The sequence below is a fragment of the Coturnix japonica genome, chromosome 4 (assembly GCF_001577835.2).
Source record: "Coturnix japonica isolate 7356 chromosome 4, Coturnix japonica 2.1, whole genome shotgun sequence".
NCBI classification, from domain to species: domain Eukaryota; kingdom Metazoa; phylum Chordata; class Aves; order Galliformes; family Phasianidae; genus Coturnix; species Coturnix japonica.
The window spans coordinates 16,453,656-16,469,971 of record NC_029519.1 but is presented as its reverse complement, the minus strand read 5'-3'; the positions used below and the strand labels follow the sequence as shown (position 1 = coordinate 16,469,971).

Genomic DNA, 16,316 nt, shown 5'->3' with positions numbered 1-16,316 from the left:
GTCACCAAAATACAGGACCCGACACTTGGCCCTATTGAAACTCATCCAGTTCACCTTGGCCCAATGATCCAGTCTATCCAGGTCCTTCTGTAGTGCCCTCTGGCAGATCAACACTCCCTCCCAGCTTGGTGTTGTCTGCAGACTTACTGAGGGTGCGCTCAGTCCCCTCATCATGAATAAAGACGTTAAATAGAAGCGGTCCCAGTACAGAGCCCTGTACTAGTTTTTACTTCTATCTAGTTTTTACTTAACAGAGTGAGGTCAAATCGTCCTAGAGGACAACACTCCGGACTGAAAGGCACCGGGGTGTAGTTCACCTCCCTCCCGCTGCTGTTTCCTTACTAAAGCCGGCAGTTCACAGCGCATCCAGCAGGTTGGTGTGACGGGCTGCGCCTGTGACCGTCACCAAGCGCTGCAGGATAACGCCACCGCCTCTACAGCAGCGCCGCTCCCCATCACCCCGCCCACAGCGCGGCCTCAGCCGACTCCTAACAGACACCACCCCCCGATCGCGAGCGCCGCCTTCCGCCACTACGGGACTACAGGACTATTGGACTACGGGACTACAGGACTACAGCACTACAGCTCCCGGCAGCCAAGCGTGGCGGCACGGCCCTGCCCGGGGGGGCGGGCGCGTAGTGGGAGGGCCGCGCTCTGCGCCGCACTCGGGCCCGCGACGGCGACGGCGGCAGCGCCGCGGTGAGTTTCGGGGTTGTGCGTCGGGTAGCGCCGCCACTAAGGCCGGGCCCGTTCCGGCCTCGCGTCCCCAGCTCCTCCGGTGCCGGTCCCTTGTCGCCCCACCTCACTCAGTGCCCGCCGGCCTTCGCTCCGGCCCGGCGCCCTCCCGCAGGGCTCGGCCCACCTCGCCTCCTCTTGTCACCTGCGGCCTCACCCGGCTCCCCGCAGCCCCTTTCCACCCTGCTGTGACTTAGCGCTGAGGTACCTTTGAACCGTAATTGTCGTCTTCGCCGCGGTATGAAAATACCCCGTGTGCCCCGTGTGTGGTTTCAGACTTGGGAGCTGCCTTAGAGCCTGTTTGGGACTGACTGAAGTTTTGTTGTGACGCGTGTGACTTCCATTTCACAGCAAGTGTGGCGAGTTGGTGCGGAATGAGAAATGGCTCTTCAGCTGGCAGGTTGTTTTTACTTGCTGAGCTTCGTGCTGTAGGACTAAGATAGAGAAATAAACCTATGTGCGTATATTTGCAGATGCACATGTCACTAAGGAGGCAGGAAAGATCTCAGCTGTTCTTTTTGTAGAAGGCAACATATATGAATCTAGTGCTGAGATCATATCGATGTTGAGAAGTATTCAGTGGTTGTTCTCTAGAACAAGTATTGGCTTGTCTTAACAGACACTAATCACGACTGTGTGTGTTTAAAAAGCGCTATGGACATACCACATGGTACCTGTTGTGGGGCAGTGCTGTGCTTGTAGCTTGCCGGCAGTCATGCATTTGTCTAACGAGATTTAAAGGGGGCATATCTCATGGTTTTATATGTTATCACTGTACAAATCTCTTTCGTGGTAGCGTTCTTTGTGTTTTGCATGGTTAAGAAGGCGTTCAGATGTACAGTTACTAACAAAGCTAGCAAGTGCATCAAGCCTTAAAGCACTTTTGGGGCTGTATGTAGTTTTGCTGTGTGGCAGAAATCACAAGAGATGAGATAAAGAGGTGATTTTAATGAAGGGCAGAGTTTTCCCTTTTTTCACTGTTTATCTTTCTGTGCTCGGTCAGCAAGTGCTTCTCTTGGAAGCTTCCTTTGGAAGGCAGGGGCTGTAACATCACCAGGGTTGAGCAAGCTAGTGCTAAAGTATTCCTGAGCCATAGAGTTACAGCATTAACCAGGCTAGTATTAATGTAGAATGCAAGGCTCTTTTCATGGGAGCCAACTGTAAATCTTTAACAGTCCGGGTGCTCCTTGAAAGGAGACAATATTGATTTCTGCTAAAAACTTGAATTGTGTAAATAAGTTTTGCTTCTTAGTTTGTTTCTTCCGATTTCCCCTAGTTACACATCACCTTTCATGTGAAATTCTTTCCTGAATGTATCTGGGAAAAGAAACAAATGCCATTATTCATTGGAAACAGATGACAGAGGAAATGCTTGAGAGCGTGCAGTAAGATGCCCAAAAATGTCTAGGGAACATAAGGTTGGTTAAAAGTCTACATAGTATTTACCCATTAGAGACGTTTCAGAGCTGTCTATCTTAAAGATTCAGAAGCTCTTCTCAGTTCCAACAACTCGATGCCAAACTTGCTGACATGAGAAAACTGACAAAGAACTAGTACTGTTTGTTTGCTTTCTCCAAATGTTTTAGTAGCAACTGTTCTGGGTTGGTTTTTTTTTTTTATCCTGATGTGATTTTAAAAGTAATTTTAGATGGAATAATCTGGCAACTGTAGCAGTGTCTTCATACCTGTCGCATTCCTGTCAAGGGCCAGCTACAGCACAAAGCCAAACGTTTGGAAGTTGAAGGATGAAAGCTGTGTTGCCCTTTCATTGCACACTGAGGCGAGCAGCGCTGTTTTCTCCAGCTGAAATGACTTGCTAAACATGGAAGCTTTTGGGAATCTAAAAGTGAAAGTAAGTGTTACGCTTTGGTGTAAGGTAGGATGTGTGTTTTGCACAATAAATCTTTGCTGGGTGGTTGCAGATGATGAATGGAAGGGCTGTATGCCAGAGGCTGTCTGCTATGTGACTGGAGCCATTAATGCGTAACATACAGAGGCAGGTGTGAAATATGGAAGTATCCATCTTTCTGTATCCAGCAAAGCTGCTTGAAAGAGCACACCCAAAACTATGGTGCTGCCCAAGGAATAACTTCAGCAGGGGGCTGTCAGTTTTTCCCTTCTTTGGGAGTGAGGCAAAGAACTGTTGCTGAGTGGCTTCATCCAAGCCCTTAACCTACTTCTTTTCAAACAGGGATGAGCTCAGAACAGCACTTTCTCCATAGTATTATGTGCAGTATTCAGAGAAGGAGTCTGTGTAGTGGAAGAGGGAACCACGCACAGCAGGCAGAACACAAGGACTTTGATGCTTCAGTTGTTGTATGTGTTCTCAAAGGAAGGTTGGTTAGAATGACATCCCCTTTTCAGGCTTTCCTCCATTATAGTGTCATATTTTAATACAGTACATCAGTGTATAACAGTAAAAATTTCCATTTCTCCTGTGGAATCACCAGTTAAATCTTTAGCAGCAGAGCTGTAGCAGCCTTAAGGGGATATCTTTCAAGAAGAATGAGTGGAGAGCAGCTGAAGATTTCCTTAACAGAAAACTTTGAAGCTGTGTTTGCTATCCCATAGGCATTGCTGTCAACTGCATCAGCTTTCGACAGTGTGGGAGGTATACATTCCCTGCAGGGGATGCAAAGGAGAGAAAATAGTTTGGGTAGGTTTATAAAGCCACGGATCAGCCTCCTGACATCAGTACCCTACAGATGTAATGTTGATTCTAGAGGTAACGTGACAAATGGTTCCTAAAAAAAACCCCGCTCGCTTCTGTCCTGCCACCTAATTTAGTTAGATTTAAAAGCTGCTTATGTTGCACAGGGCTCACAGATAGAGGGAAAGCTACTGTTCACATAACTGAACCTTCAGTTCAGAATCTGTCACCAGAATAAATATTAACAAATAGGGAAAGAGGACAGATCCCAGCAAATGGAAGGCATTGTGCATAGAACAAATACAGGAAAAGCTAGGAACAAGTAAGAGGGTAGAAGTAATTACTGGCATATCTTACAAGGAATGCACCTCAAACAAATGCTAGAAAACAAGCTTTAGCAAATCATTCTATTTATTACTACTGAAGTCGGTGCTGTTTTTCCTCATTGCTGTGATATAAAGCATGAGAAATATCTGACTAACAGATCGAAGTCCACGTGCAGAGAAGTTACTTAGTGTCCCTGCTGGCTCCTGCCCTACTGTATCATCTTCCTATGAGAGAGCTTGTAATTTTCAGTCAGAAATACTAGCCAGGATCAAAGCCCATGCATTTATCTTACTGGTAGCAGGGGCATTGCTAACAGGTAGCTCCAGATTTCAGGTTTGTTTCTAAGTGGTTCTTTGGTTTCTTTCTCTTCTGGAGATTACAGCCATCTTTTATATTCCATTCCTGATGAATTTGATTAACTGACTTAGAAACTTGCTTGCAAAAGGGCGAGCGCTGCTGTACGTTCTACACACACCGTATCCCCTCGAGGCTTGTACCGCTGACATGCTTTTTGTGTTCTAGTTACAGCTTGAATTGAGAATGCTTTCAAAGAGACTTGAAAGCTCAGATGCTTTCCCTAGGCTACGTAGACTTACTAAGTGCACACGGATGGGGAAGATCACTTAGACATTAAGAGAGAACTGCTAGTGGCACAGTCTGCTCTGAGATCAGTAGGATCATAAGGAAGGGTAAAGGCTGCAGACTCTGTTCCTGAACACTTGGAAGGGTTTTACACGTCATCTCTGTGACTGCGAAGTAGAAATAGGAGATTCTGTGGTCTGGTAATCCACGCTGACTGCAGTGATCCTCTCTGGAATAAGAGCAGATAGAAGCATATGAGTTGATGTCGAAAGGCGTTTTGTTGATGCATGGAATAAATATGATATACCCTTGAACTCTGACGGTAAGAAACTGTAAATGCTGTTTGAAGTGATGTAATAGAGCCTATTGCTGTTGAAGTGATTCTTCTCGCAGGTAGGTGAGTTTTCCTTATGCTTTGTGGATCTTTCTTTCTGATATAGTGGTGTTACAAGTAACAGGTAGTTGATGCTGACCGCAAGTAAATAGGCATAAATGTGACTTATGGCTATTAAGTGAAACAATAGGTTTAGTATGTTTGTGTTGATACTGGAATGCTCTGCCTTACATTTTTTGCGTGTGGCTTTGTCCAGCTTTGTAGATGTGTGATACCTTATTCTGTTTCTGTTGCTGAGTTCCTCTGCACTACAATATACCTGGCTACGTGCATGCAGAAGAGATGTATTTGCTTCTGCAGACCTGGTTGCTTGGCTTTGGCACTTGGATCTCACAGTGTTTCTGTGGTTGATTAGGGCTGTTCGGATAGGGAGAGCTGGTGGCTGGCAAACTGCCTTCATTGCTGCAGAGCTTGCTTGTGACTTCTGTATTCCTGTATATATTTAATAATAAGACTTTATTCAGTGTTATCTAGGCTGGCAGATACACCACAAGGCTTAAATGAATAACTCAATGTCTCGATTGCTTTTGGGTGTGGTGATAGTAACTAATATCATTTGTTCTGGAAGTGGTTTCATTCTCTGAATTGCTTTAACAGCCGTTGGTGAAGGGGCTGTGTTAATTTTGTAGCTGTGTGATTAGGAGAGACCTTGGAGATGCACGGATTCTTTTTGTTACTCCTCTGGAGCAGGTTTATGAGGAGCTTGCTGTTACCTTGTGTCACTGTTACCTTTGTGTGACGGTACCAAATACTCCTATTTGATTTCCAAATGAAAACCTTCCATCAAACATTTGGCTTTGCCTTAATGATAAATCTAAGAAACACAGATGCTCGTCTCTCAAGGGTCATTGATTCCAACTCTTGCTTCTACGCGGTGTTGATTTTGAAAGCATTTATTTCCACAGTATTCATACGTTGATGGAGGGTCCAAAATATGAAATACCCAGGAGGTGGGTATTATATATATTATATAATATTATATATATATATATATATTATACCCATATTATAATATAATACACCCATATTATATATATAATACCCATATATATATATAGGTGCCATGTAGAGAAGAGTGAAATCAGTTGACCATAGTTCACTTAATAATAAAGTAATCAGATCTGTGTTGTTATGCTCATGCTGTGTAGTTTTAGGCCTTTTAAAGTGTGATTGGCTTTAGAGCAAAACTTAGGTAGTGCTTAAAGAATTCTTCTACTCGAGCTGCTGAACAAGGTGGACTAACTTGAACTTTTTTTCATGGAATATTCAGTGGATTATTAGAAACAACCCTGACCTGATTGATAGATATAACTCTGATAACCTTACCTCCAGTGCATATTTATTCAACTCTCATTAGGTTTGAATAAGTCTAATTTACATTACTGAAGCACTGGAAGTGAAACAGCGTAATTGGTTATAGCGCTATATTAAAATAATGTATAGGAGTGAGAGTCAGCGAGTTCATGCTTTTAGGAAAGTGTGCTCAAAGGAGCTGGTTGGAAGGATGCCATGCAGCACCATTGGTACCCTGAGCATGCACCTGGCGAGGTGTTAGGGAAGCACAGCTCTCCTCAATGTGGAGCCACAGCTTGGTCAAAGCATAGCTCACATGTTGCAGAAAGCAAAGAAGGAAGCTCAGGGCTTTTGAAACTCTTTGTTCTGTTCCCTGTGTGAGCAGCAATGGAGTGGTTGGAAGCAGAGTTACATGGCAGCAGGCAGTCAGCCAAGGCTCCGAGGTGCTGGGCAGTGCCACCTGCATCTCTATGTGGGTAGTGAGCCTGGGCTGCCAGCTCCTCGTTGCAGGCTGCATCACTGTTTTGCAGTGCATGTCTCTTCTGGGCAGCCACATATTTCCCAGGGCACTTCTCTAGGGCTTGTTTATGCTGGCTTGCCATGCACTGCTGATGCAACCTCAGTGTATGTGAACAGGAGCTCCAGTAGAACAGCTGCATTGCTTTGGAAGAACTGAGCTGTGCTCAGCTGACTTCTGTGCCTTCCTCTCTTTGCCTCACATGCTATTTTTCACTTAAAATGTGAACAAAACTACCACTTCATGTTAAAAAATATAATGCTTCCATATTGTTGCAGTACCTTCAAAGGTTGTTTGGATCTTGCAGTACCATCTGTTGCTATTGCTTGCAAAAGAGTGCTGTAATATCACTGTGAGCCTGCTGCCATGCAAGAAGGAGCATGGGCTGGTTTGTCCCGCTGCAGAGATATGCACAAACCTGGTTTGTTGTGTTGTAGGGAGAGAAGAGGCTTATTTTAGGCTGTAATATTGTGATATTGTAGTCTGTAATCACCTCCTGCTGCTCTCCCTCAATATAATATCTATGAAAAGGTCTGTGCTTTGTTGCTTTGGCTTGATGAGCAGCGTGTGTCTAACGAATGGGAAGTATGATGGTGATATGTAGTTACTGTTGGAAGTAAATCTCATGTACTCTAAGAGGAAGTTTAATTCTCCCATTTGTGCTTTCTCATCAGATACTCAGTATGGCCTCATCATCAGCACCTAAATATAATTCACACTCCTTGGAGAGCTCATCAATTAAAAGAGTAAGCGTAACTTCTTCATGTTTTCTACATTATGGTTCTCCGAGATCGAGTATGGATGAAAAACTGAATATTTGAATGGTTATTTGGTATTTTTCTTGATTGTACATACTTAATTTTCTTGCTAAAGCTTTAATGAAGTAAAGTAAGTTTAAATATCTGTCAGAGTGGATGGGTGAGACAGTCTCTGGAATGTAAGTTACGAGTCTCCTTGAAGTCAATATAATTCTAATATACTTAGTGTTGTCTTTGCTTGCTAATCATTTTTAAACATCAATTAATAACTATTACATACTCTCTACTCATTTGTGATTACATCGCTTAAGTGATTTCATTTTTAAGCCAAGGAACTTGGAAGATAATACATAGAAAATGTGAAATTATGGTACAGAAATTCAGTTCCTATGTTCTGCAGATACATGTAGCTGTTTCTTTGGAATAAGAGACTACGACGTGCTGATCTGACAGAGCTATTCAAGCTTTAAATAATGAATAGTTGCAGTTCAGGATAGGGTGTGTTCCTCTTTTGGTTCAGCTTGTCCATTTCTACTGTGAAATTTCAGCCTTTTTTTTAAATCTGGAACTTAAAATAATTGTAAATAAAATATAATGTACAGTTCTACTTCTCTTTCTTTAGACTCTAAAAGATGGAGCTAACTGGGAAAAAAGTGAAGAAATACCCCGTCTGCCAGGAGAGACTAGAGTTACAGGTATGGGGCTGTATAGCTGTCTAATGTGGTATGTGCTCTCAAGCGTAGTCTGGTGTGTATGGGTGTGCGTGTGTGTTTTATTTTAGTGGCTTCTTCCCATAATCTGGAATGGTTTGGGCTGGGGCTTAAGTTGTTTTAAAATGTCATGAATTAGTTTTTTTCACTTCAGAGAATTTTTATCACACTTTGCAAACAGTAATTTTTTTTTAAGACCTTGAAATCCTTTTTTCCATATGCAGTGGGTTCTCTAATGCATTGAAATTCTAAGTCAGCATGAATCATTATTTTATATGTGGGCCGGGTAGTGTGTATCTAGTGATGCGAATCCATCTCAGCATCTTGAAGTCAAAAGATGCCATACACACATGCCACACAGTATTGTATTGATATCTCATACAGTGGTGGGCAACCTTAGCCCCAGTTGTGATTACTGCTGGTACAACACGCACTTAACTACTGCACACTTGTTTTCGTTGCCATATGGTACTGTAGCATGAAAAAGATTAATTATCGTGGGCTGTGGTTCCTTACTCAATACAGGCTCTTCTTGGGATAGAGCCTTACACTTGTGGAGGTTTGCTATGAGGTATGACAGTGCAACTAAAAGACATCTCTTATTTGCAAAACTGCTCCTTCCTTCCAACCCAAGTGTTTATTATATTAATTTGTAAGCCAGTCTGGCCAAGCAGAAACCAAAGTGGTGATTCAAAGGAAGTACTTGTGTGTTTAATGAGGAGAGTTGGGAGGATGAGGATGTGGCTCCAAGAAGAATATTTGGTATAATCCTTATGACAATTATCTCTGCTTTGGAAGAGAATGCTGGAAGGATGGTTCTTGTTGAGGAAGGCAGATAAGTAGTGTGAGTTAAAAAAATATGTGGACAGGGAGGAATGGATTGTTTACATTGCTTCCATTAAGTCTTTAATGGTACTAATTTAGTTAGAGGTGTGTGTGTGTGTGTATATACGTATATTTTTAGTAGTATGTGTTGGTGCTCATTGTTTAACCATTCTTGCTGAAAGTGCTGATGGCCCTGCTACAATTGATTGCCTCAAATTGAAATGTAATGGTTCTCTTCAGGATGGAGAGTTCCCTAAACACATTACAACGTGAACGACATACTGTAATGCAGGAGGATTGGTTAAAGGGCACTGAAAGATGTAATGGTATCAACAAGAGTGTATTTGTTCTGGGATGGTGAAGAAACTAGTTCAGTAGTCACAGGAAAGATTTAAATCTTGTCACTCTGTGTCCTGCCCTTTCCTACGCAGTGCCAAGAAAAACACCAATATAGCTGGGGAATGCTAATGAAATCTGCTGGAGGATTTGGGGCAAGTTTATTATAAGAACCTTTCACATTTTTTTAATAATTTAAGTGGATAAAACTCAGATTTATTACTTTAATTCAGTCAGCTTTCTTTAGAATGACTCTTATGAGTCCAGCTGTCTTTATTTTACTTCTGTTTAATTGATGTTTTCCTTAGATTTGATTTTTTTTCTTCTCCTGATGTTTAAGAAATGCTGCATTTCTTACAGACAAGGATGTTATTTACATGTGTCCATTTAATGGTCCCGTTAAAGGAAGAGTGTACATCACAAACTATAGGCTGTACCTACGAAGTGTGGAAAACGTGAGTAATATGCCACAATCACTTCTGAGGGATGAGTGAATTTTAATCTGTTCTATCCAACCCTGCTGCCTTTGATTTATTTTGTGGCCAGTTCATTGCTTTAGCTTTGGCACACGTACACTTGTGGAATTGCATGGGAGGCTTTTTACTTGAAATGATCTGTAACATTGCTAATAACCATACTGTAATTGTTTAATGACTAAACAGTAATTGCCTTTGTGCCACTGAGAAATCCTTACAAAAATGGAAGTTTTTGAAGTTGAGTATGTTGTAAATGTGTGATTATTTTCATGGTGAAACTACAGTTAAACCACTTAGTGAACTGAGAACTTTACCTTTCGTCTGCTAAAGCTTCTTTGCTAACTGTTCCCTTCATGCTTGCTCTGTGACAGAGCAAAGGCAGCAAGTGGAGGGAATCAGAAGTATGTAACAGTTGACACCTTTTTGGGTGCTGCCACATTTTCTCCTGCGTACTCTGTCTTATGGCATGAAATATCCAATTGTATGAGAAATGGAAGTGATGCTCAAGGCTGTAGACCATAAAGACTTCGTAATATGTTGGGGGGGAGACTTGATCAAACCGAGAAACACACTTTTGCTTCCTCTGTGTATTTTGTTCTACTGTGGTATGCGTAAGAACATGTTGTCTAAGTTGTCTTTTCAGATTAATCATCTCATCACCCAAAATTTCATTGCAGGATCCAGTTGTGGTATTGGATGTTCCATTAGGTGTAATTTCAAGGATTGAAAAAATGGGAGGAGCTTCAAGCAGAGGAGAGAATTCTTATGGATTAGATATAACGTGTAAAGTAAGACTTTTCAATAATTCAATGGGAAATGAAATCTACGGATTCCTTTTCTTGCTGTTTACTTACAGGAATGAGAATTGTATATTCCTCACAGCTGAATTTAAAAATAGAACTGGACAGGGAAGTACATTTGTATAAAAGGCTACTTACTGCAGCCTCTGCATGTGAGGGGAGGGACTGGTCTTCATTTCCTAATTGCTGTTTGACAAAAGATTTTGCACGGCAGCATTGAGGTGTTATTCCTGCACCACTTAATTATTTCATAGGATCTAAAAGTAATTAAAAAAATAAAATCTTTGAAGCCACCTCAAAGAGGCTTTCTAAGCTCTAAGGGCAGTGAAAAGCAGATGTAGCAGCTATCTCTATTTCCTCATTCTTGCAACAACAACAAAAAAAATCATGTTGCCATGAGATAATAGAGCTGGGGGGAGTTTCCAGTGGATAAATCAGGATCCTTTATTTGACTTGCTAATGGAGTATGTATGCACATACACTTGCTTGGTTTGGTTTTTTTTTCCTCAGTAGTTAATGTACAGGTAGGCTTCTCATCACTAACTTTAGAAGTGAGCAACTTGGGACAATGTAGTCTAGAACAATCATTGACAGATTTTCATTTGGAAAACACTGGATAACTCCCATTCAGTAGCCCATGGGATTTTATAGTGAATCACATAGAGTCACTGTGGGTAGCTTCATGCTAAAGCAGTGTGTGTACTGCACAGAATGTGATACCATGTTTTTTGTAGAATTCTTAAGCACTCTTCTGTTTTGTGGGATGAGGAAAAAAACTGAGCATTCACAGCAGTTTGAATGCAAGCAGATTCTGAGTCGTATTTAGTGTATAATACATTTGTCTATCAGATAAGAGTATCTTACTGCCTTGGTTCTCCTAAAAGCTAATGTCTTTGTTTTAGGATATGAGAAATTTACGCTTTGCATTAAAACAAGAAGGGCACAGTCGAAGAGATATATTTGAAGTCCTCACAAAACATGCTTTTCCCCAGTCCCATAACCTGGTAAGTTATATTATTTATAGTACTGGATCATCTTAATGTGGAATTGTTGCCAATTAACTTTAACTGTTGGCCCTAATGGATATCATAACTGCCTAAGAAGAATAACAAGAAAATCTGGTGTCAGTATAGAGTTAATTATTTTGTTTTGCACAGTTAGAACACTTACATTTATGTATCTGTGAAATTATGGATGCTTTATAATGTGCTTCAGGTAAATTGCTGAGCACTTCTGGTTCATATATATATCACTGCTTAGAGACTGTGTGTTGTCCACCCTTGTAAGGAAATATAATAGTACATGCCTTGACTTCTTGAAAACATTAAACTACTGGGCAGTCTCTAAGGCAATGATGAATATGAATCAACTAGAGCTTTTCTTCAAAAAATGAAGACATGGCAAAGCAGCACCTGCTTTATTAGCGGTTATTGATGAACTGGACAACTAATGTAGTAATGGATTTGTAGAGATTTACTGAGGGGGAGAAAACGTATCCAAACATGTCCTTTAGAAGTAGTTGAGCAGCAGTAATGTTAAGCTAACCCTTAGTTGCTGTTTCTTTGCTTTGTAGAGCATTTGATGTTCTTTACTCTAAAATGCTAAAATTATGCTAAATGTAAAATTCAGCTTATGTTTTATTGGGATGCTTATATTTAGGATAATTGTGTAGGAGCTCTCTAACAAAATGTTGGAGTGTCATACTTTTTAAAGAACTTTTCTCAAGGAATTGTTGACTGTATGAAGGTGCAGCAACAGTCTCAGTCCCTTCTCCTAAGGTGCACATGAATCAATGGATAATTCCGTATAAGTGTTATACTTGGTAGTGTTGGACTGTATGACTGACTTCTTGATGTCTGATGTAAGGGGTCTGAAAGGGTTCTTTGTTGTTTCTGGCATTTTATGTGTTGCAAAAATAAATCAATTATTCAAGCATGAATGTGGTCAGTAACTTTGTGTACATCTAACTATATCTTTAGAAGAGAAATGTGAAGCTTTACGCTTGTTTTCTGTACTTCCATTTATAGTTGGTGACTTAAGTCAGCTGTGAGGTAGCGGAGAGCAGTGCTGTTCACTTTGGTTTAATTAATGCTCTTTGCTGTAATAAGTGAATCATTTAACCTTGAAACGTATTTCTGTTCTTGAATAAAAATTAATATGTATTAGTGAGAAACAAGACCAGTTTGTTTGATCTGGACTTTCAGGTTGTTTGTTGATTATGTGTTTTGGCATGGCAGTGATCTGCCATCAAGCTCTACGTATTGATCAGATGTCACAGATGTGAAAGCTGATCAGTGTAGGTTTGGAATTGAAGCAGGATGCCCAAGTAGTTGGAGGATCTCAGTGTTTTTTGTATCCCACCAGAGTCCTCGTTCTGCTTTCCAGGCTGAAATGGGAAGTTTCATTGTCTTCACACCACATGGCAACCCACACTTTATGCCACTGCTTTTGACAGTAAGCAGGATGGAGATTCTTTGAGTTACAGCTGTGGACTGTCTTGACTTACGGGCAGTTAGTATTGTGCTTAGATGGTCTTCAGTCCAATCGTGACTTTGAAATAAAGCTTTGAATTTCCAAAGAGTTTGCTTCATAAATGAATCTTTTTAATTTTGTTTGAGTTCCTTTCTACTGGCGTGTCATTTAATTTCAATCTTGGAATTGACCTATGTCAATTTCCATGGAGTGACTGTGAACAAATTAGCTTATAACTGGGTTAGGAGTGTCCTACGTGGAGTTGTTTTCTGTTGTCCAGCCCAACTACAGAGTTTGGAATAACATCATGGTGAAATGCAGACTCATGCTGGGCTTTGTCATTGAAAATATCAGTGTTCCTGTCCTGTGGAGGTAGTGAGTAATGTGTGGTAATGTGTGTAGTAACTCTCTACTTATTTACTAATGTCACACTGTGGGTAAGCCTTAGACTTTACAATGAGCTCAGCAAGTGTTTGATATTTTTGGTGCATTTTCATCCTGCCAAAAATGAGTGTTTTTTGCATGTTTGTTCATTCCTGCTGTATTTTAGCCTCTCTGAGTTTTTGAGGCTGCAGGATGAACCGGATAGGGAACTGAAATGAACAAAAATCAAACAAGGAGTTAAAAATAAGAGCTTTCCCTGAGTCATTTCCTCAGTCTTGTTAGCTTAGCCTGAGGGTGGGGGTGGGGGGTGAGGACATCTGTAGGTGTTCCTTTGCAGATGGATTTGAGTGCGCAGGGAAGATGGGACTGCCTCTTTCTGTGGCTGGTTTAAAACAAGGCTTTGCTTGCTGAATGAGCGTCCGGGCTGTGTGTGTCTGCCTTCTGCTCTGAATGTTCACAACAATTTGTGGCTCTGCAGGCAGCAGGGAGATCTACAAAGATAGCACTGTGGCTTCATGTGACAGCTGGATGAGGATGGCAGCTGTCTGCTACCAAAATGCTGAGGTCTTGCTTTTTTTCTGGTGTTCTGTGCTCTGCCTTCAAGCCCTGCAGTTGGTTCTTCCTTTTAGGTCATGCTGACAGTTGTATAATCACAAAGTAAGCCAGCATAGCTCTCTTATCCAGAACAACATGTTCTGTTTTCTGAGTTAGCCTCGTGCCATTTTTAATAATTTGAGGAGACCTGGTTTGTAATTAGTATGTGTCAGAACCAGTGCAAGGGAAGGGTTGATTGGTACAGGGCACAGGGAGGGGAAAAAAAAACACCCTATTTTTATTTATTTTGTTAAAGCAGCATTAAGCTGGTAATTTTGCTCAGACCGTGTTGTAGAACTATATCCCAGATCTTTGGCTGGTTCAGCGCTGTTCATGCTTATTAATCTCTAAGGTGGAAAGGAGGTATCATCAGGAAAGTAAAGATTATGATTGCTTCTGTTTTCTTCATGTTGTCTGCTTCTTAGCCAAATGGTGGGTAAATATATGGTAAAACGTTATTTCTGAATGGAACGCCCTTATTAATTTCAAGGTTTTGCTCTATTACCATCCCAACAGCAGTGTTTGAAAGCCTATAATAAATAACAAATCTCTACTCAACTGTTTGTCAGTCTCAGTGCTGTCCTTTGTGCTTACTTGCAAAAGCTTTTTCTTGGCTCTCCAGTTTTAACATAGATCAGGTTCACTAACATAATATCTAATAGCTTATCTGACAGCTTAGTTGATGTGGAACAAACAGATGCTGTTCATAGTTCTATCGTGCATTTGCAATCATATGATAATTGGAAGAAAATCCTTGCTGAAATAGTGGCTTTAACTGTTTTAAAACACAACAAACAGAATTATATAAAGCAACATTGTGCATCTGTAGTACCCTACAAAAGGTAAGATATATTTAGCCTCTGTTGTTCAGTTTACGAAGAGCAGCTGCTTCACTTCCTTCCTGATCTTATCTTGAAGCTACGTCACCTTTTTTTTTTTTAATGAGATTATGCACCACGATAATACCTGCACAATATGTATTTATTTCTAACCTTGAGAATTCTGTGGGGTTGCTGGTTTTGATGAGTGACACCTTAGATGTACTGTCTGACTTACAGCTCTTGCTCTGACATAACTAGTTCTCTGGGTAACTTCTAAGGGCCTCAGAGTCAGATTGTGTTGTTATTGGATCTGTAAGGATGATTTTGAGGTAGCAGTGAGACCTGGGATAGGATCCTGTCTGATGGAGATGAAGAATGCAGCAGGCTGAGATGTAGAAATGACGTGCTAAAGTCAAGGATAACACTACCTTTGTTTTCAAACACCCCAAGGACCTGCCAGTTTTTTCACTAAACTAAAGCCTTGTGGTCTATTTATAAAAAGCATAAACTGGTAAATTAGAAATAGGGAGGGGAAAAAAGTCCTCTTCCCCTGTTTAACTCTTCTTCTTCTCTTTTACTGTGCAGAGATGGGTAGAACTAATAGATTGAACTAATAGACTGAACTAATAGATTGGTAGATCTAATAGATGGGTAGAACTAATAGATTGTATGTTGTGTTTATGTTATTATAGTTTTATAAGCGAACACGTAACTATTTGTAGACTGCCTGCCCAGCTGCATTCACATTGCAGCTGCTCTCTCCTTTATCTCACAGAACTACATTGTGTTGTGTATCGTTTGTGATTTTATTTTTGTGTGTGAAAAATGCCAGTGATAAAGTTGATTGTTGAAGGCAAGTACTTAGGCTGTAGGAGGACTGGAAAAGAGACTCGATGTGTTGAAATAGTGGGTTAGCACCTGTGAGGAAGTAAACAGAACTATTTGCACAGTGAAGCTTGAAAAGTAGCTCACAAAAAATGTTACGTGCTTGAAAGTCTTTTCTTTAGCTGAAGTGTCATCTGCTTTTAGACTAAGGATTTGCAATGAAATCCCAACTTTAATTATATGCCAACAGATTTTAGTCTGATTTTTGCCGAATCTTAACTAATGTATTATGTGTTATTGTTTTTACTAGCTGCAGATATTGATTAGTCATAAGTCTGCCATCCCACAGTTCTTCTAAGTAGTGATTTAATGTTTGTTTGTTTTTTCCCTACCTCTTTATTTCTTCTTTCCATTTCTCTTGGTAGCTGGAAAAAAAAAAAACAAAACCCACAACTGTAACTGATCTCTTTTGTTCAGTGAATAAGACTTTCATCAGTAACCAGATTAACTGTATGGAACTCAGTGTAGCATACTGCATATAATTTTTTGTTGCAGTGTAGTCAACCCTTAAGAGACATCTCTTAAGTCATCTGTTGTTATTCCAGCTTTGCTGTTTTCTCTGTAGGTTTCTTCTTCATGTCTTTGGTTTCTTGGTGAATTCTTAGCATAGTTTGTGTTTGGGATGTAGCAAATTCCACTGGGGAGGGGAGGATGGTTCTTTCTGTAAACCATTACTACTGCTTTCATAAAATCTAAGGAAAACCTTCATGTGCACCTGTGGTACATTTGCGAAGCATTGTATGAAGATATGATCATG

General features: G+C 40.7%; 1 protein-coding gene across 6 annotated transcripts in view; it reads left to right on the top strand.

The window, feature by feature from the left end:
* Positions 1 to 564: 564 nt before the first annotated feature.
* The window catches only part of MTM1 (myotubularin 1), a 31,368-nt gene continuing 15,616 nt past the window's right edge, over positions 565 to 16,316 (top strand). Inside the window, exons 1-7 of one of the 6 annotated variants that reach the window (XM_015860762.2) lie at positions 571 to 699; positions 2,440 to 2,587; positions 7,173 to 7,244; positions 7,879 to 7,951; positions 9,488 to 9,582; positions 10,281 to 10,391; positions 11,306 to 11,407. In XM_015860762.2, coding sequence (XP_015716248.1) covers positions 2,558 to 2,587; positions 7,173 to 7,244; positions 7,879 to 7,951; positions 9,488 to 9,582; positions 10,281 to 10,391; positions 11,306 to 11,407 — 483 coding nt within the window. In that variant the 5' untranslated portion in view covers positions 571 to 699; positions 2,440 to 2,557. Of the gene's footprint in view, positions 700 to 721; positions 940 to 2,439; positions 2,588 to 7,172; positions 7,245 to 7,878; positions 7,952 to 9,467; positions 9,583 to 10,280; positions 10,392 to 11,305; positions 11,408 to 16,316 lie in introns of those variants that run through there. The other 5 variants (XM_015860760.2, XM_015860761.2, XM_015860763.2 and 2 more) reach the window with 5 other exon arrangements.